The following is a 20,645-nucleotide window of genomic DNA, read 5'->3' as shown; positions in this document are numbered from 1 at the left end:
ATTTAAATACTCTTGGCGTGCTTTCCCCGCCCCATCCCACCCACCCTTTTCCCATTTCCCCTAAAATTGAATTTGTTGGACATTGATTTTTATAACGAGAATCCAGTGAATCAGTCTGGGGTAAAAACAAATCCACATCAGTTGTCTTTTATTTTTTAAAACAAAAAAATAATAATTTTAATTGTTTAAAAGCACCAAGATTTCCTGTCAACTTAATTATCAACATCGATTTTTTTCTTTTGGCCAGTGTGTTTATCAACCCTCCCTTTCCTGTCCCCCAAATCTACCCAGAGGAAGAGTATGCTATATTCCAAGCAGTCTGTTACCCTTCATGGGTACATGCATTCTAAAATTCAGTGCTTAAAAATGGATAAAAATCTAGTTCATTCAAATGCATCTTCCTCTTCAGCTTCCTCATGATTGACCTTTGCAAGCTCCTCATGAACCTCCCGTACCATGAGAATACGGGTTAACATGGCATCCAGAATGGCAGGGTCAGTTGGTAAAGTTGAATACCACATGGGGCTGTCAGGCACACATGAGCGCTCCGGCTGAAGATAGAAGACATCACTTCTTGACTTCACGCTCTCAGAACTGTGGAAAGGTTAAGAAAAAAAAAGCACTATTGGTTAGAATTAACGAACAGGTCCTTTTCATCACTATGAATTCTTAATCTGATCATAAGGAATGCCAATATCTAATCATTAAGGCAAACACAAAACATTGCAGATGCTGGAAATGTGGAACAAAAACAGTAAGTACTGGATAAGCGATATGCAATTAACATACCCAGCAGATCTTAGGTTTTAATGAAATATAAAAATTTGGAAGTAGTGGAAAAACAAAAAGGAAGATTTATTGATTGGGTGGAATGCAGGAGAGATGAAACAATAAACGGAATTGTGGGACATCAAAAAAGATGGTAAGTCAACAAAAAAAGAAACCAAAGTCCAAAGACAGGCAGGTTAAGTGTATTAGCCATGGGAAATGCCCGTCTACAATGGTAGGTTCAGGGCCTGGTTCTGGGTGGGATGCTCTTCAGAAGGTCTCAATGGACTGTGTGGACTCAATGGACTGAGCGGCCTGTTTCCACACTGGAAGGATTCTATGATTCTATTCAATGAAAAAATGAGTCCAACGAATATATACATGGTAAAAGCAGAATTACCATCAAGAGAGCATTCAAAGGGATCGAAATAGAAGTAGGATTCACAATCTGGTGAAGTCAAAGTTGATTTTGGAATAAAGTATTGAATCAAAAGATGAGGTTCGGCTTTTTGAGTTTCACGAGAACGGTACAGGATGCAGCAGAGAGAGGGGTCAGAGTGAGAGGGAAAATTAAAATGACAGCCAGCCAGAAACTCTGGGCTACGCATGTGGATCAAAGTAGTCACCCAATCGGCACTTGGATCTTCTCAGAAATCACTATGCCTATTGCATGCGATAACTAATTGACTACAGTTCTTATTCCTGGATTCAGAAACCTAAATGTAAACTGGCTAACTGCTTAGAGATTCATGGAATCTCTAAGGACAACCTCAATCTTCCAGGTGCCTGTCATTTTAAGTCTCCACATCACACCTACTCTGGTCTCAGCCTCAATGCAATCCAAACTCGAAGATCAGCTGCTTGCCTTTCTGCGTGGTACTTCCAGGCTCAACATGGGATTCAACAATTTCACACAGTCTTTCCTCAATTATTGCTTGTTTTTGGTTTACTTTTTGATTGCGGATCTGCATTACCATTTGCACATCCTCCAGAGCTATCTTTTGTTGTGCATTCATTCCACTGCCTTTTGTTATTTAATATATCTGCTTATATCATTTCACAGATCTATCCATTTTGTTCTGTTGTCATCCCTCTTTCCCTTCCCTCTGAAAACTTGATTCAATTCAACCATTTTCAGAGCTGATGGAAGATCGAACAAGTCAAGTCTGTTTCTCTTTCAACAGACGATGGCTGACCTGCTATGTTTCAAGAACTTACTTTTATTGCAAACACAAAATTTGTTTCATTTTTGTGTACTCTTAATTCTAACTTTCAAGACTCATTGTACAAGGAAACTGGTGACGTACCATTTAGACAGGTAGAATTCAAAGAGGCGCACTGGACATCTGAGTGGATTGTCTGTGTTTTCCGCCATTTCCATAGCACCTTCCTCCTCCTCATCACTGCGCTTCCTCTTTCCAAATTGTAACTTATCTACATTAGAAACACAAATGAGTAAATACAACATGATCCCCTCTCATCCTGTGATATCACCAGTCTTGGACTTGAACTTGGTTCATGATCATCGCAAACTTTTACATTCCCCTCGTTTCTAAGATGAGGTAAGACAGTAAAAAATATTTTTAATCAACCTGTTCAGAAACGTTAAGGCACATTCATGTGGAACCTGAATTCAGGCCTTCTGACTCAGAGGTAGTGACACTACCACTCTGCCACAAGACCCCTAGATAAGGCAACAAGGTAATTAAATAAAAACTAAGCTCAGGTTGCACTGTCACTGCTAATATGTAGACAATGAATTTCAGGTAAAGGAATCAAATTTAAATTACTTCATGTTCAGTCTTTAAGCTGAGCTAAATATTATCCCAAAGGTAAACTGCCCAGTAATGGATATTTTCAAGAATACTGCAGAATGTGATTTTTCTTTACCCGAATCGAGTATACTTCGTCCACATCGAATCCAAAAGACAACTTCCAAGGCCAAGTGTGGCACACCTCTAGTCCTTTCTGGCATAGTTATCATGCACTACATTCCCTCATACTGTGAGGGAATATAGGTCACAAAGCTGTGATCCTATAAGAGCATCCTATTATACAATGCAAAAGCAGTGAGTTTTGTTCTAAAGCTCTACTGTGTGGTCTGCTGCACCTCATTTACTACTGTACACTTTTCTTTGTGACTATAAGGTGAGATTATTTAATTTAGCTTAATCTGAGACTGCCAATTGTTTGAGATATCAGAGCAATTAATTCTACATTCATCTGCAGAAGCCTTGAACTTTCATAAAATTCTGGAATTCTGCCTAGCTTGTACCCATCCACCTGAATTTTGGTAATTAACAAATGACTGCATGGGTTTCCTCCGGGTGCTCCGGTTTCCTCCCACAATCCAAAAATGTGCAGGTTAGGTGAATTGGCCATACTAAATTGCCCGTGTTAGGTGAAAGGGTAAATGTAGGAGAATGGGTCTGGGTGGGTTACGCTTCGGCGGGTCGGTGTGGATTTGTTGGGCTGAAGGGCCTGTTTCCACACTGTAAGTAATCTAATCTAATCTAAATATAGGGGTACAATATATGATCAATTTTTGGTTGTAAACACCTACATCAACATATTCGCAGTTTTAATGGGCTGCATTCACAATGACTGTAACATTATACTAAGCCTGCAGTTGCAATATAATTGAGTCCAAGCTAAAACCACTTCATACTGATTCTAAATTTATAGTGTGAATTCACTGTTGGACGGAGCAGGTGTGTTAACAAACACTTGTTGCCTGTTTGCCATATTCAAAGTGCAGTTTACAATTACATGCTGGATCGCAATTGCAAAGGAATGCATTACACCAGTCAAAGGTGTCAGAATCTCATGTAACAGTGGATTATTTCTGCATCACAAGGAATTCTCCATATGAACAAAATACAAATAGGAATGCTCTTACTATGGCAAATATTTTAAATCTTTACTATTTTAAACAGTACTCATAAAAGAGTTCCAGAGTTAGAATTGCAAAGTGGTAAACACATCCAGCTTCATTTTCATGTGCAAAATGCACTGGAATTGGATCTAATGGGACAAATCTGTAAAACATGCTTGGTTCATACAGCTGAATAAGGCAGTATAAGAATGTGATTTCAACGGTAATCATAGGATAAGCCATACAACAAGTCTGCTATAAACCAGACAGTTAATATTGAATTGCAGGTCATAATTTGATCAACAAGCTTAAGACTACAGGACAATGTTCAAGAGCAAATTACTGTAGATGTTAGCACCTGTACTGAAAACAAAAATGCTGGCGATTACAGCGAGTCAGGCAACATCCATGGAGAAAAGCATGCTAACATTTCAAGTCATAGACTCGAAACTTTAGCTTGCTTACTCTCCGTGGATACTGCCTGACCTGCTGTGATCTCCAGCACTTTTTGTTTTCAGAAGGACTACAAGACTACTACTACTGACACGACTATTTGGATCTTAAGAATAAGAATAAACATCTATTTTGTAACAAAACATCACCAAATGGCATTCCAAATATGTTACCTTCTAGCTGATAAGAAATATAGACTTGTTTGTACCTATATCTTTGTCCTTTTTGTACATAGGTGGGAAGAATCGCAGGTAAGTCAGCTTTGTGTTATGTTTCAAAGACTTTGTACACCTCATAACATGAGCAAAAGAAAGCTTCATATGTTCACTGACACTTTTCAGCTGGAAGTACTTGGTATTGAAGAACAGTAAAGTGTTGAGAAGAACCGTAGGAGAATACGCTCCAAGTTGTTTACATTCCCATAAATGTTCCTCTTCAATTCGACAAAATAGCTGGCCTGCGGACAAAACACTGTTACTAGCAAGAAAGATGCAGGTTGAAATAGCTCATTTGCTAATGTTTCTTATACATACACATCTGAGAACATAAATTGCACCAAAACAGAGCACCTGGTATCTCAATGAACAAGGTAATATGTGTAACCCCTCAAACAATAAGACTGAAGGGTTGAAAGATTATGGAACAGTTACAAGACCAAACAACTGCTGCAAAGCAAGCTCTCAAGAAACTGAGGCATAAAGTAATTTTGAGGCACCATTCTGTAAGGAATGTGGCTGAAGTTCACAAGTAATCCAATCACTATATTATCAGAGTATACAAATCTTGGTGATGCTTTAAGTAGTCAAATGCTAAAAAAACCCTAAGATTTCTTTAAGCAAACTAACTTGCAATTTTTAAAGATATTCATCAGAAATTTGTTCTTTGCAGGAACAAGCAAAGTTTTTTTCGTCTGAGGAAGTATTTTTCATACCTTCTCTTGACATTTTACTGTGTCCAGGAATAAAGCAAGAAAAATGTTATTTATGAATACTATATAAATGGTTCAAACTTCCTGCAGTTTTCAGTCATGCAGGTGAAAAAATGCACATGAAAATTCAAAGTTGGAAGAAGCACAGATAACTGATTTGTGAACCACTACACAAGCTTCTTTTTGTAATGGAGAGAAACCCGATGAAGGATCCCCGATCAAGTTAAAAAATCATGCCCACCCAATCAAAGGAATTGAATATGTGTTTCTTCCATGCAGTGAGCATGAAAGGTGAAAGCTCACTTGGTATAACTCAAAAAGATTCCATGCTTCAATGCTATTTTGGAGTGCCCCAAGGAATAATGCCAAAATTAGACACTATGAAATGGCTGAGCCACTGTACAGCCAATATAAACAGACTTTGTATTGGGTGAATTTTTAAAAGGGGTAAATGCATGATACCATTCCCAAACGAGCAAAAGTTCCATACACAGACACTTACCACTGGGTAGAAGCTGTGGTTGCCAAAATTTCAGCGCCTTTGTAAGCTCTGATGTGAATTTTGTGTAATAAAGGTCTGTGAAGATGTTATCAATTCGGCTGTTCTCAAATATGTACTGAAAGAAAACACAGATCGGATTTATGCAGGTTACAAAATTTCATTAGCCATTGATTATGCGAATGGCCTAGATTCTTAACAGGTCGAAAAGCTCAAGTAATAATATTTAAATGATGTGTTGATCAAAGCAAGACATTCTTTAATAGCATTCTAGGATTATTAAACTGCAAGATTGCTGATTTACTGAAGCTTCACACTGAAATGTTAAACGCTGTTGCTGAATTCAATCTCATGGTCTGCTTAGTTCTTGCATAGATTGCACAGCAAAGCTCAAATGAGAAGCTAAATAAGTCCTCACATGGGGTAAAAAATCCCTTGATGACATATCTGCAGTATGGCATGCACAGTATGCAAACAGGCTTTGCACCACTGGCGATCAAAGATCCTTATATTGGTTAGGAAAGGGACAGGTTCAGTGACAGACAGATTGTGAATTAAAGAAATATCTTGTGCTATCAGTAAAGGAAAACTAGACACATTCTTTGAAGTACTTTAAGATCAACTGATTTCAAACAGAATGGACAGCTGATCATTTCCTCCAGGCCATGAATAGAGTCATAGAGATGTATAGCATGCAAACAGACTCCTTCAGTCCAATTTGTCCATGCCGATTAGATATCCTAACCTAATCCAGTCCCATTTGTCAGCATTTGACCCATATCCCTCTAAAGCCTTCCTATTCACATATCCACCCACATGCCTTTTAAATGTTGTAATTGTACTTGCCTCCAACACTTCCTCTGGCAGTTCACTCCATGCATGAACAACTCTTTGCGTGAAAAAGTTGCCTCTGAGGCCTCTCTTAAATTCTTCCCCTCTCACCCTAAACCTATGCTCTCTAGCTCTGGACTCCCCCACCCCAGGGAAAAGACCTTGTCTGTTTACCCCATCCATGCCCCACATAATTTTACAAACCTCTATAAGGTCACCCCTCAGCCTCCAACGGTCCAGGGAAAACTTCCCCAGCCTACTCAGTCTCTCTCTATAGCTCAAATCCTCCAACCCTGGCAACATCCTTGTAAACCTTTTCTGAACTCTTTTACGTTTCACAACATCTTTCCGATAGGAGGCTGACCAAAATTGCACACAATACTCCAAGAGTGGCCTAATCAATGTCCTGGACAGTCCCAACGTGCACTCCTAACTCCAATACTCTATGCTCTGACCAATAAAGGAAAGCACACCAAATGCCTTATATACTATCCTATCTACCTGTGAATCCACTTTCAAGGAGCTATGAACTTGCACTCTAAGATCTCTTTGTTCAGCAACACTCCCTAGGACCTTACCATTAAGTGCATAAATCCTGCCCTGATTTGCCTTTCCAAATTGTAGCACCTCACATTTATCTAAATTAAACTCCATTTGCCACTCCTCCATCCATTGGCCCATCTGATCAAGATCCTCTTGTACTCTGAAGTAATCTTCTTCGCTGGCCACTACACCTCCAATTTTGGAGTCATCTGCAAATTTACTAAGTATACCTTCTATGTTCACATCAAAATCATTTATATAAATGATGAAAAGCAGTTGTCCCAGAATGTTGTGTACATTGCCAGTTTTACACTATTCTTTTCTTGACAAATCCCTGATAAATATTTAATTGCTGTAAAAATCTTATTGGGAATCCTACAGCTTAGACATAATTCTAATTATTTTATTGACAGCCTAAGTTCGACACCAGCTTTTGATCACAAGAGCACATTACATGGACCTATTTTTATAAAGAAAATCAATTTTTATTGGTATTAAACTAATGGATCAAATTGCTCCATTTAATTCTGTTTTCATTTCTATTTTCAATCCATCTGATTTTATAGCGTAGTAATGCAATTTTACGCTGTCTCACTCCCAGTCAATCCAATTTAACAATAGGTACAAGTGTGAAAATTTGTTACACCAAATGAAGGACTACTCCAAACGTCTTAATCACACGCTGTAATAGAAAATACCAGTCTGTGTGGTTATGTATGGCAAACACCCATGTATCACCATGTCTTTATAAATAGTTTGATATTGTTAATATTGTGTTTTACCTGCTGAATTCCTAGACAAAGGTAGAAGATACTATCTGGCTCATACTTTTCTCCATTTGGTCTTCGTACTTCTTGAATAAACTGACATAGTCCATAACTGAGCTCAGCAGCCGTGCATGAAAGAATATCCTCCTTTAGCTTAATTGGTCGAGCTGCACATAAATTTAAGTGGATCATGAAAAAGGTGTCATCACTTAGCAAAACTAAGAGCACTTTAAAAAATACTAGTGCACTCTGTTTGAGTACAACATTGCTACTTCAACAATTCCCCAAACATGAGATTTCTACCTGGGCTGAACTAATGGAATAAAATGATTGAGGTTCTCTATACATCTCCAAGCAGCCATTTGCCTGAGTGTTTCAGTATATATCACATGTCACATGCCTTGTTTAATCATGAGAATTATGATCAACTTAGAACAACAGGAAATTATGGATGCAATGCTCACTTCTGAATTTGACATTTTAAAATTCCACCTTGTCAGAAGATGAGATGGCAAAACCAAAGTCCTGCTTGTATATTCAGATAAAGGATTTTCACGAAGGCATGGATAGCTTTTCTACTGTACTGTCTAAGACTTATCCCTTGGTAACCTCTCAAAGTAATTAACTTACCATTTATCACATTACTAACTGTGGGACTTAACAGTGCACAAATGGACTGCATCATGTACCTACAAATGAAGCTACTGAATTTCAGAAGTAATTCAGTACTGCGAAATGCTTGAGAGGGTCCTCAAAAAAAAAACAATAGACACTATTTGAATGGAAATTATTTCTTCATATGCCTACTTGAACAGAAAACCTTCACAAATATAGAACCCCTCAAACATTATAGCAAGGTGCATCTTGGGAGAACAAGCCAATGTTTGGTACTTGTGGACAAGCAGGGAAGAGAAAAAAATTACATTCAAACACAAGTTTATAATCCTTGTATTACCCAGTGACAGGGCAGCATTAGCAAACCTTGGGAGGAGATTAAATGACATTCCCTTCCCTGAAATATGTTGTGTGGAGGCCTCAAAAAAGGAGGACAAAATAAGAAAAGTATCAAGAATGAGATCAAAAATATCAAGAAAGGGATTCACTATCCTAGCAACTGGAAATGGGATAGGGACTGTTGCCAATGGAAGAGTTACATGTTTCTAGTTGGACATACATAACCTAATTCGGCACCTAAATCTTAAAAGACTGATGTATTTGTAATGTACTACTTTTTTTGCTGTTGGTGGTTTATTGGAATACATGGAAGGCAGAAAACAAAGAATTATGTACACAATAGATCAATCGGAGGTCGCCATCTCCTCCAACAACTTACATCCAAACCGTAGCTCCTCCGTGGGATCTCCTTTGTCATTTCGAAATTGTACCCATCGTTTCCAGGCCTTCACACCATACATATACTTTAGAAATAGACCAACATCACTTCCTCCAGTTACAGGTTCCTGTACAACATCTCGAGTGTACCCCACAATTGATTTCTTCCTTCCCTAATTAGTTAAGACAATATAACAGTTCATAATGATACTTTAAACAAAGTTTAATAACCAATTAATTAGCTAACGTTTTCTATTTTGGGAAACTACCCTTCGTGACAAATCCATTTTTTCTGTATGAATTGTCACAAGTGTGCAGGTAGAAATTATATATTCTGTAAATGAAGCCGATGTGTTTTGAAGACAGGCACGGAATCTGACAAAATAGCTTTCTCTTGCAGATTCAACTTATACAATTGTAGAACTGACAGACCTTGGGGTTCAGGTACATAATTATTTGAAATTTGCATCACAGGTAGACAGGGCGGTTAAGAGGCATTTAAACATGCTTGCCTTCATTGCTCAGACCTTTTGAGTATAGGAATTAGGATATCATGTTGAGGTTGTACAGGACTTTGGTGAGGACTCCTCTGGAGTATTGTGTACAGTTCTGGCTGTACTGCTATTGGAAGGATATTATGAAATTGGATAGGGTTTAGAAAAGATTAAGGAGGATGTTGCTGGGACTGAAAAGTTTGACTTATAAACGTAGGTTGAATAGGTTGGGATTTTTTCACTGAAGCATTGGAGGTTGCAGGATGACCTTATAAAATCATGAGAGTCATAGTTAAAGTGAATAGCAAGGATCTTTGCCCTCTGGCTGGGGAGTTCAAAGCTAGGGGGCATATTTTTAAGGTGAGAGGAGCTTTTAAAAAGGACACGTGGGGCAAATTTTTCTTTTCACACGAGGTGGTTCATGCGTGGAATGAGCTGCCAAAGAATGTAGTGGATGGTGGTACAGTTACAACATTGAAAAGAGATTTGGATAAGTACATGAATAGGAAAGACTTGGAGGGATATGGCCCAAATGCAAGCAAGTGGCACGAGTTTTGTTTGGGAACATGTTTGGCATGGACTAGTTGGGCCAAAGGGTCTGTTTCCATGCTTTATGACTATGACTCCGTAAATATCACAAAATGCAGATAGTCAGACTATGTTACCTTAAGAGTCACCAAAGTGTATTAAATGATTCAAGGATTCCATGACTACAAATTGAAACCTCAAAATGTGTGAAGACTCAAATGCTTCTGTAGTGTTGAAGAGGAGGTTGGAGACAAATCGCAAGGAATTCCAGCATAATTGACTTTGCTTTGTGGTACACTGATACATGAAAATTCGCGTTCTGCAGCCATTTTGTTTGATTGTGACAAAGCTGGCTGAAAAACAATCACTTTGAGGAGGATCACCCAAACATCACAAGGAAAACCTTTCAAAATAGTCAGTACTGCTCAAAAAGGAGACACATGAAGGCGACCTGGACTCGGCTATATTGATTCAAGCTACCAAGCGTCACAACATACAGTTCTGTTAAAAGTAAAACAAATGAGATTTCACTCATTCCTAGGGTCTATTCTGTTCAAACTGACCTTGGGAACAGCCTCCAACTGTTCTACTACAGAAGTCACGACAGCTGTTGAATCAGATTTCAATTTCAACTCCTTCCCTTTAGAAATAGAATTTTCAAACAATAGACAATAGGTGCAGGAGTAGGCCATTCTGCCCTTTGAGCCTGCACCACCATTCAATATGATCATGGCTGATCATCTTTAATCAGTATCCTGTTCCTGCCTTATCTCCATTACCCTTGATTCCACAATCCTTGAGAGCTCTATCCAACTCTTTCTTAAATGAATCCAGAGAGTGGGCCTCCACTGCCCTCTGGGGCAGAGCATTCCACATAGCCACCACTCTCTGGATGAAACAAACCTGATCAACAATAGTAGTGATCTAACTGTTGCATAAGTTTTACGCTTATCTACATTAAATCTTTGTATTTTAGCTCATAATGGTATCGCTATTTCCTTAGACTGTTTTTAGCAACAGTTGTGTAATAAACTAACCTGTTATCTTGTTTACAACATTAAGCTCTGCAGTTGGCTATTTTAGAATCAAAACACTTAAATGAAAAGGGGTACACAGAAGTTCATACAAATTCTTAGTTCAAGGATCACCCCAAGGACATGCTTAATGTGGTCATGACAGAATGCACTTAACAAGTGTAACAGTCTAGTCCAATTCTAACAAGCTCACCCGTTTTCTTGGCTGAGGGAAGCCTTCTTTGTTCTTTGCACGTTGCCTTGCTCTATGCTGTCGCGCTGTTGCCAATCGGTCACGGCGTGACAATTCAAAGGTAGCTATTTCAAAAAATATTTCAAAAAATTAATTATTCAATATCCTCCACAGAGTTCTTCCATCACTTAAAATCGAGAAGTGAAGGACTTGTGTGAAATTAGCTTTAACAATAATGTCACTGAACATTTATAAAACCATTTTATTTTCTGTTGATGGATAAGTTGCTAAACCAACTCAAAACAACGGACATTCAATGAAACAGACATATCTGTCAATACAAGTAAGATTTAAAAGGAAAAAATGCTGCTTTTCGAATGGTCAAAGGACAATTGTGGAACAAATGGGAAAAGTTTTGTCAGTTACTTGAAAAATCACAGAACTCAAAGACTGCGCTGGGCTATTGGAGAACACCATGGATGAGATTCTGTAAAACTCTCAGGGAATGTTAGAAAATTTAAAGATCATTTTTGATCATTTAGGTGATGATGATAAAATTAATAATATTAATTATTACTGGCTCAGATAAAACTACAAATTTAAAAACGGATAGCATCGGGCCATACTCTTTATCCATCCAAGGAATCTCAGGGAATTGGGCATTTACTCCACAAGACAGAGTTGGAAACAATTACAGATGGATATGGATCCATTTGGAGACTGTCCATCAGCTCTGCCCACAGGTGGAACCCGTTGCTAATTACTACATTAACCATTCACTATTTGGAGCATCGGGATTGATAGACCTTTGAGCTTAACAGCAATTATGGGGTTAGAATGTAATCTTAGGGTCCAAGAATCAAAGTGCAAAAGCATAAAGCAACTTTACAGCAAATGTGAGAGTTCCATAGTTTGTTCCAGTAAACAATATCACAAAATACATGTCCTGGAGAATATCCTGCTGGATGATACATCCTTGAATCTGCATGTTTGTTCAGGACAGACACATCAGTGCTGATTTTATTTCTATAACTGAAAATAATACATTCCATTAAGGTGAGGTATTCCTGACTCAAAAGTGATTTTAATTAAAAGATTACTTCTCCTTCGGTGGCAGGGATGAACAAATATTGTCCGATGCCATTTGCCTGTGGCAGTGGTTTCCTCCATTTCTTAATTAAATCACACGATGATGGTCATTCTGAATCATTGTTGAGACGAACTAAATACTAATCCTTCTGAACAGTTATTAGTTCTGTTGTAGCTGGCATTGTGATGACAACACAATTAGATAGTTTTAAAACCGTTGGTAGGCTCTTATGGTGCAGTGATGGTGTCTCTACCACTGGGTTATGAGTCACAGGCTCAGGTCCCAACTGCTCCAGAATGTGTAATAACATTTCTGAGCAGATTGGTTAGAAAAATCTGCAGTGCTTGAAACATTGTACTGTGATAAAATCACCTGGCTTATGAGTAGAGGATTACCTTCCCCACGGTGTGACAGGCTATGTGATATCTGAATGAAAGATCCTGTGTTAAGTTTTGGTTTAAATATCCCACAACAAGGTCATGATGGCAGATGCCTTTTTAAGAAAGTACAGTAACACACTGTAGGGAGCATGAATGTAAACATACATATTGCCTTTAATGAAAAAGTTAAAAAAAATCAGAGGAAGAAAGAGGTCTGGGCAGTCTAGTTCCTAGATCTCTAAAGACTCATGAGTAACACTATGAACTGACAGCGAGAACAAAGAAGATTCATAGATTGAAGATGCATTGATAGAAGAATTGTCTACAGCATTTCCTCTTCTTAAATCATTCCAATTTATCATTAGTCATTAATAGAGCCAGTAATCATATTTACTGATGAGAATTTAATTTGTAGCATTTCACGCCCGGTGGACCTTGAATCTCTCTATTAAGCCACTTTGAAGCAGCCTCTCCTGTCCTTCAGCGCTCTGAGTTGCCGTATCACCAGCTTGTGGCTTACCTCTGTAACCCAGCAACTCAAAGCTATTTGATCACTGTGGATTGCTTCTGGTCCATGCCCTATCTTCCTAAGTCTTCAGACATAGCCAGAATTTGAGAGAACTGACGGCAATTGGGTAAGGAATTGCATAAAGCAGCAAGAAAAATTAACATATTTCCTTCACGTTTTCAAATCCATTTTACTTTGAAGTTATTTCGACATGGTGGCTCAGTGGTTAGCACAGCTATCTGACAAAAGCAGGGACCTGGATTTGATTCCACCCTCAGGTGACTGTCTGTGTGGCGTTTGTACATTGTCCCTGTGTCTGCATGGGTTTCCTCCAGGTGCTCTGGTTTCCTCCCAGAGTCCAAAGATGTACAGGTTAGGTGGATTGGCCATGTTAAATTGCCCATAGTGTCCAGGGCTAAGCAGGGTAGGTGGATTAGCCACGAGGAATGCAGGGATAGGGAAGGGGAGTGGGTCTGGGTAGGATGCTCTTCAGAGGGCTGGTGTGGACTCGATGGGCCAAATAGCCTGGCTCCAAACTGTACAGATTCCATGATTAGAGTTTTGTAATTTAGCAATGTATAGTGTTTACATGTGCAGAGTACAAAATTATTTTTTTGGGACAGAAAATGTCCTATGGAACCTAATTAAAGTTTTTAAATTGAGCAACTGGAAAATATAATTCAGTTAACTGTTGTTTCATTTAAAGCTGCACTTCTCTGGAAAGCAACTGAAGTATCACTGAGGCACAACTTAAACTACATTTCGTTCTTGTGCACAATGCTATTTGAGCCCTAGTTTTAACACCACATCCAATTTTGCTTTCTTCAGAGTGATATTGAGGTTTTGGAAAAGGTGAAATGACGGTCATTGGACAAATGCCCAGTGTACCATTTTTACCATTCGTGGGGCCTGCGCAAAGTTGGCAAGGTGATTAGATACTGCCCATCTTAGTTACCAAAACAGGCTGAATGAATTGGAACTACACTTTAAGAGATGTACAGAATTAAGAGGGATCGGACTGAAGTTTACAAAATGATCAAGTTTAAGTTTCAGTTGACAGTTTGCTCCAATTGCATAGTTAGAAATTTGTTAGCACATGGTTCTTTTCTCAGAGATAAGGGAACCTCTGAACAGGCAACCAGCTAATGCAACGTATGCTGAATTACTGAATTCTGCCAGTCAAGAGCTGGACCTATTTCCACTTGGAATAGAAATCACCTCGTACATAAAAAAATGCAGGCTTTAAGAAATTTCAGGGGCAGAATAGTTTCTTGCACGAGTTTTCATGATCACACAGATGAGTGCAGTAGTCAAGTTAGCATAGGAACTTTTTCTGACTTTTCCCTTTCCAAGAAAATCACATGACTTCTTGGTCAAGGTAGCAAGAGTACATAGCAAAATATCCTCAATAGGCAATATTATCCTGTTCTTTATCACCTATATAATTCCTAAGATTTACATCAATAATATTCTTTAGCTAGCTGCTAAGATGTTAAAATAGTTTTGAACAATTAGTTTTCCTATTAGGAAGCATCTGTTCCTCACTTGACATGGTTGATATCACAAACCCACAATGTAAATAATTGGTGAACATAAAACTACAATCACTTAATCACTTTGAGATGAATACACATTTATCACAGAATTTACACATATGTAGAAATAAAAATGAAGTAAACACACTGTTAGGTCAACACTTAACACTGAAACTGCCTATTTTAGCATTTAAAATTATACTCCTGCATGGACATCGAAATGGCTGCCTGTGAAGTCAGTGACTCCATGGCACAAACTTCAGAAGTGAACTCACTACAGTGAGAAGATATTAAGTCCATAATCAGAACAGGCTCAGCTTAGAGTTGATATGTTCTGGACTTACTCACATTCACAGTGTAAAATCACAGCCATCCTCTAAACAAAGGACTTCATACATGTTTCTTCTGGTTCCTCATGTTTATATTAAGTACATTGTTACTTACATTTCGATCCAGTTACATATTCTTTTTAAACCAACCTGTTCAGTGCTGTTATGACACACATCTGGAGCAGGTGGGACTTGTACCCAGGTCTCCTGGTTAAGAGGTATGGGCATTACGACTGTGGCAGTTATGTCATCATTATCTCTTGCATGACTGAAGGTACGATCTGAATTGAGGCCCTTATATTTCTCCAAAAGTTCATAAGAAAAATTTTTTTAATCTAGTATTCAACAGCTCGGTTGTTGCAAAAGAACAGAGCCATAGAGTCATACTGCACAGAAACAGACTCTTTGGTCCATCTCGTCTATGCCAACCAAGTTCCCCAAACTAAACTAGTCTCACTTGCCTGCATTTTGCCTACACCCATTTAAACCCTTCATTTCATGTACCTATTTAAATGTCTTTTAAATATTGCAACTGTACCTCTCTGCTTGTGACACCACTTTCAAGGAACTATTTATCTGAACCCTTAAGTCTCTCTGTTCTGCACTACTCAGGAACCTACCATTAGTCACATGGCTCAAAGTAGTAATGAACAGCAGTAGTTATGATCTAAGTTATCTGTCAGGAAAGATCACATTAGGCCATAATTCTACATAGAGAAAGTGAGGACTGCAGGTGCTGGAGATCAGAGTGGAGAGCGTGGTGCTGGAAAAGCACAGCACATCAGGCAGCATCAGAGGAGCAGGAGAATTGATGTTTCGGATATAAGCCCTTCAACAGGGATGAGACTTGTGGATCAAGGGAACTGAGAGATTGGGGGGGTAATCCAGGGAAGGTAGTGAGGGTGTGATAGATAGATCAAGGTGGGGGTGAAGGTGACAGGTTGGAAACGAGGGTGGAGTGGAGAGGTGGGAACGAAGATGGATGGGTAGGACAGGTCATGAGGGCAATGTCGAGTTGGAAGGTTGGATCTGGGATAAGGTGGGGGGAGGGAAAATGGGGAGACTGGTGAAATCAACATTGATCCCATCTGGTTGGACGGTCCCAAGGCGAAAGATGAGGTCTTCTTCCTCCAGGTGTCGGGTGGTTAGGGTTTGGCGACGGAGGCAGCCCAGGACCTTAATGTCCTTGGGGGAGTGGGAGTTCAAGTGTTCGGCCACAGGGCAGTGGGATTGCTTCGTGCGTGTCCCATAAATGTTTCCCGAAGCTTTCCACAAGTAGGCGTCCTGTCTCCCCAATGTAGAGGAGACCACACCGGGAGCAACAACTAGAGTAAATGATGTGCGTGTGGAAGTGCAAGTAAATCTCTGATGGACGTGGAAGGCTCTTTTGGGGCCTTGGACAGAGGTGAGGAGGGAGGTGTGGGTGCAGGATTTGCAATTCTTGCTGTGGCAGGGGAAGGTGCCAAGAGGGAACAGTGAGTTGTTGGTGGTGGTGATGGTGGTGGGGGTGGCCCTGACAAGAGAGTCCATAATTATATATGGTCTAGCATGTTGTTTAGTCCTGCTCACAGTAACTTGATCAGTATGGTATCCACAACACTGGAACTCCATATGGGACCTGACCAAAGGAAATAAATTTTGTATACCTGAGCAATGTAATCCTCAAAATTCAAAGCATCTCAATTCGACCATGTAATCACCTTCTAAACTCAAACGATTACAACAAAAGTTTATATAATCTGTTGCTGAAACTTAACCCTCTTGGCTGTGGTGTAACTACAAAAATCTACACTATATTCCTTTTTGGTGCAAATCCCGTGCATCCTTTGGAAACATAGAAACCAATACAAATGTAATGTTACAAATGGGACCTAACTAACCACCTGGAAAACTAAATTTAAAGTTCCCATTTAATTCTAATACTTTTGGATTAAGCTTAACACTTAATAAGTGTTTTGTTTGCCTCTTGTATCTGTTCATTAGTTTTTAGTGATTTATGTATTGGGGCACCCAAATCTCGCTGTTCCTTCAGTTTCTAGTCTTTCAACCTTTAGAAAATTTTGTTGTTAGCTTTACTTCAATCCAAAGTGGACCACACTGTCATGCATTGATTCCCATCCGCCTCATTAATGAGTCTATGGCCCTTTGCAACTTCCTGAATGCATCTTCACCACTTGCGTATCCTTCCACCTTCGGATTGACTAAGAACTTGGATATATATTCAATTTCTTCAAGCAAGGCTCAAACACCTGCCTCTTTATACAAGGCAGCCTATGGTAAATTGTTATAGCAGACATAACATTACTGCAAAGGCCTGCAATGGAATTATTTTTAATAGTCATTTTTACCAAATGGGTCAGACTTTTCCAGTACAAGTATTGATGAGGCTTTCAAACCTCAATTATTATGGAGGGAATCATACTGGACATGTAAATTTAACATAAAAATTCAGAAGCTGCTTCCTTATAAATCGTGATACACCAGCTTCATAGTAAGAAGTTCAGCAGCAAAAATAAATGGCAGAATATGATGTTGTGGTATTTACATGATATATACCCAATAAAGATGCAATAAAAGTTAGGACTTGTCAATTCAAGTACAAGCAAGTTTAAAAGAGATAACAATTCTTATTTGTTAGAACATTGCTCACACTGAATATTTACTGACCAAAATTCAGACTCTCAATGCTTCAAGTTTTAATTATTGTTTAATTATTCTTCTGATATTTTTTGTCTCTTATCACATAAACTGTTGGTGCACCTTAGTCTGATCCGGCATTGAATTAACTATTCTACATTCCATTTCAGGGTTTATAGTAGACTCTGCTTCACAGAAGATTTTTCAATGAGACTGACTAAGATGGCACACAGTTGTTTGTACTATTCAAAGCTCCCAAACCTCCTGCAAATGGTGTCACTCTGCTTTTGATTTCTAAAAAGTGCAACTCGCAGTTCAAAATCGAACCTGCCCACAGACATCTTGCAGATGCTTAATAAACAGCTAGTACTATTCATTTATCGTTAATCACAACATCCAGACTTAAAGTATTATTGGGTTTTCATAATTTTAAGATTAAGCATGACTTTTGAATACATTTAAGTTTTATTTTGCTTTTTAAAAAATATATTTCATATTTCCAACTTGTTCTTTACTCCTCAAAATATTAACTGACATTGTGAAACTATCAAAGTTGCACCAACAATAGACAATAGGTGCAGGAGTAGACCATTCAGCCCTTCGAGCCTGCACCGCCATTCAATATAATCATGGCTGATCATACCTAATCAGTATCCTGTTCCTGCCTTATCTCCATAACCCTTGATTCTACTATCTTTGAGAGCTCTATCCAACTCTTTCTTAAATGAACCCAGAGACTGGGCCTCCACTGCCCTCTGGGGCAGAGCATTCCACACAGCCACCACTCTCTGGGTGAAGAAGTTTCTCCTGAGCTCTGTCCTAAATGGTCTACACCGTATTTTTAAGCTGTGTCCTCTGGAGGTCTACAGCACAGAAAAAGGTCCTTTGGTCCATCGAATCTGCACTGGTCAGAAACAACTCCCTAATTATTCCAATCCTGTTTCTCAGCTGTTAGCCCATTACATTGCTTGCCTTGGTATCGCGAGTGCATATCTAAATACTTCTTCAATGTTATGACTGTTTCTGCCTCCACCACCGTTACTGGCAGTGAGTTCCAGATTCCCAGCACCTTCTGAGTGATAAAGATTTTCCTCGCATCCCCTCTAAACATTCAGTCCCTTGCCTTACGTCCAAGCCCCTGCTCAATGATCCCTTCACCAAAAGGGAAAATTGCTTCCTATCTATGCCCCTCATGATCTTATACATCTCATTCATGCTCCCCCCAGTCTCCTCCATTCTAAGGAAAACATCCCCAGTCTGTGCTGCTGGTTGTGGCTCAGTGGGGTACACTCTTGCCTTTGACTTTGAAGATTTGAATCATATTCCAGAGATTTGACCCCAAAGTCTAGGCTGACACTTTTAGCAGGGGACTGGGAAATCTTGGAGGACATTTGGATGAGACCTTATATTGATGCCCTTTCAGGTAGGCATCAAGGATCCTGCAGCCATTATTTCAAAGAGGAGTTCTCCCTGGCAAATGTTAATCCTTCAACCAATCCCTAGGAGCAGATCACATGATGTAAGACAGCAGGAATAGGAGCAGGAGAGGCCAGTTGGTCATTCCTAGCCCTGATTCCTCATGCTAGTTCATTTTGAATTCTGGACAGGGTCAACAGCACGTTTGAGGCTGTTCAGCCCTTCAAGTTTGCTCTACTATTCCACAGAATCGTGCTTGATTGTCTACACCCAAACTACGTTCTTACACCACCCCATACACTTTACAATCTGGTTTGTGGGCACTTATCTGGACCTTGACAGAGCTCTCATCTCCATAGATATGCCATGGGGCTCAACCTCAGTGAATCTACCTTTCCAGCTTTGGCTTCCAGCCCAAGATCCTTATTACACCTGACTTGCTGTAGACAGTTTTGCTCTCGCTTAGTCAGAATCACTCATGTTAACTCATATTTGCATCATTTTTAGGAGTGGCAGGGCTGTTGACATTGCCATCACCATCCATTAAAACGCGTCATTCTGCATTAATCATTACATATTTGTTTTTAAAACCCACATGCAATCTTATGCAAGCTAAACCAGGTAATAAAGTCAGTGCTGAAAATATCGCCTGCACTGGATTTCATTATGCTGTGCGTCTCATTATGCACTGCCACACATCAAGATAATGGAACTTAACCCCAGGGGCTCTTAATATCAAACCAATAAATTATTAACCCTTCAGTGTTTGCAGCATCGTGTTCCCCACTCTCATATAGCATTGTGCCCCATAAACATTCTCAGACAAACAACAAGTTAAGTTAAGAGGAGAGATTATATAAATTAGGTCTGTTTTCTCTAGGATTTATAAGGTTAAGGTTGAAGTCCTCAAGATGTTAATAGGAAAGGAAAGGAAAGATAAAAATAAACTATTTACATTGGTTGAACTGGGGGGTATAGTCTGAGAAATAAAACCAGACTGTTCAGTAGAGATGTTAGGAAGCACTTCTACACACAAAGGATGGTAGATGCTTGGACTCTCTTCCACAAATAGCAGTGGATGCAGAATTAGTTGTTAGTTTTAAATCTGAGGTAAGCAATATTTTATTAACCAACTATATTAAGGGTGGGTATGTGGAGTTCGGCTTGAAGGGCTGAATGGCCGCCGTCTGTTTCTAAGTTACAATCATGTGGGCCAAACTGCAGTTATTTTTAAGATATTAATACTTTAGAGGGCCAGTTGGCCATCTATGAAATATGGCTCATCCCCATTCCAGAGATTGTAGAATTCCGGAGTTGAGAGTGTGGTGCTGGAAAAGCACAGCATCTGAGAAGCAGGAGAGTCGATGTTTCGGGGCAAAACCCTTCATCAAGAATGAGGCTGTGGAATCATGGGCATTTTCTCAGGACCAAGTTGACCCTTATCTGTTGGCTGCATTTTACATGGTTGTGGATTAGCGGAAGGCGGAAAGGGGTGGGGAGGGAAATATATCCCTGGTGGTGGGGTC

General features: G+C 39.3%; 1 protein-coding gene across 7 annotated transcripts in view; it reads right to left on the bottom strand.

Annotated features, from left to right (window-relative positions):
* Positions 1-339: 339 nt before the first annotated feature.
* Positions 340-20,645, bottom strand: part of zmym4.1 (zinc finger MYM-type containing 4, tandem duplicate 1) — a 207,780-nt gene continuing 187,474 nt past the window's right edge. For all 7 annotated transcript variants that reach the window (XM_043717850.1, XM_043717848.1, XM_043717849.1 and 4 more), the window contains 7 exons: positions 11,246-11,349; positions 8,998-9,169; positions 7,680-7,831; positions 5,527-5,641; positions 4,305-4,553; positions 2,076-2,202; positions 340-594 (listed from right to left, as the gene is read on the bottom strand). In XM_043717850.1, the coding sequence (XP_043573785.1) occupies positions 384-594; positions 2,076-2,202; positions 4,305-4,553; positions 5,527-5,641; positions 7,680-7,831; positions 8,998-9,169; positions 11,246-11,349 (1,130 nt within the window). In that variant the 3' untranslated portion in view covers positions 340-383. The remainder of the gene's footprint in view (positions 595-2,075; positions 2,203-4,304; positions 4,554-5,526; positions 5,642-7,679; positions 7,832-8,997; positions 9,170-11,245; positions 11,350-20,645) is intronic.

The sequence above is a fragment of the Chiloscyllium plagiosum genome, chromosome 27, assembly GCF_004010195.1.
Source record: "Chiloscyllium plagiosum isolate BGI_BamShark_2017 chromosome 27, ASM401019v2, whole genome shotgun sequence".
In the NCBI taxonomy this organism is placed as follows: Eukaryota; Metazoa; Chordata; class Chondrichthyes; order Orectolobiformes; family Hemiscylliidae; genus Chiloscyllium; species Chiloscyllium plagiosum.
Note: the sequence above shows the minus strand (reverse complement) of the source record. Positions and strands in the feature narration are given on the sequence as shown.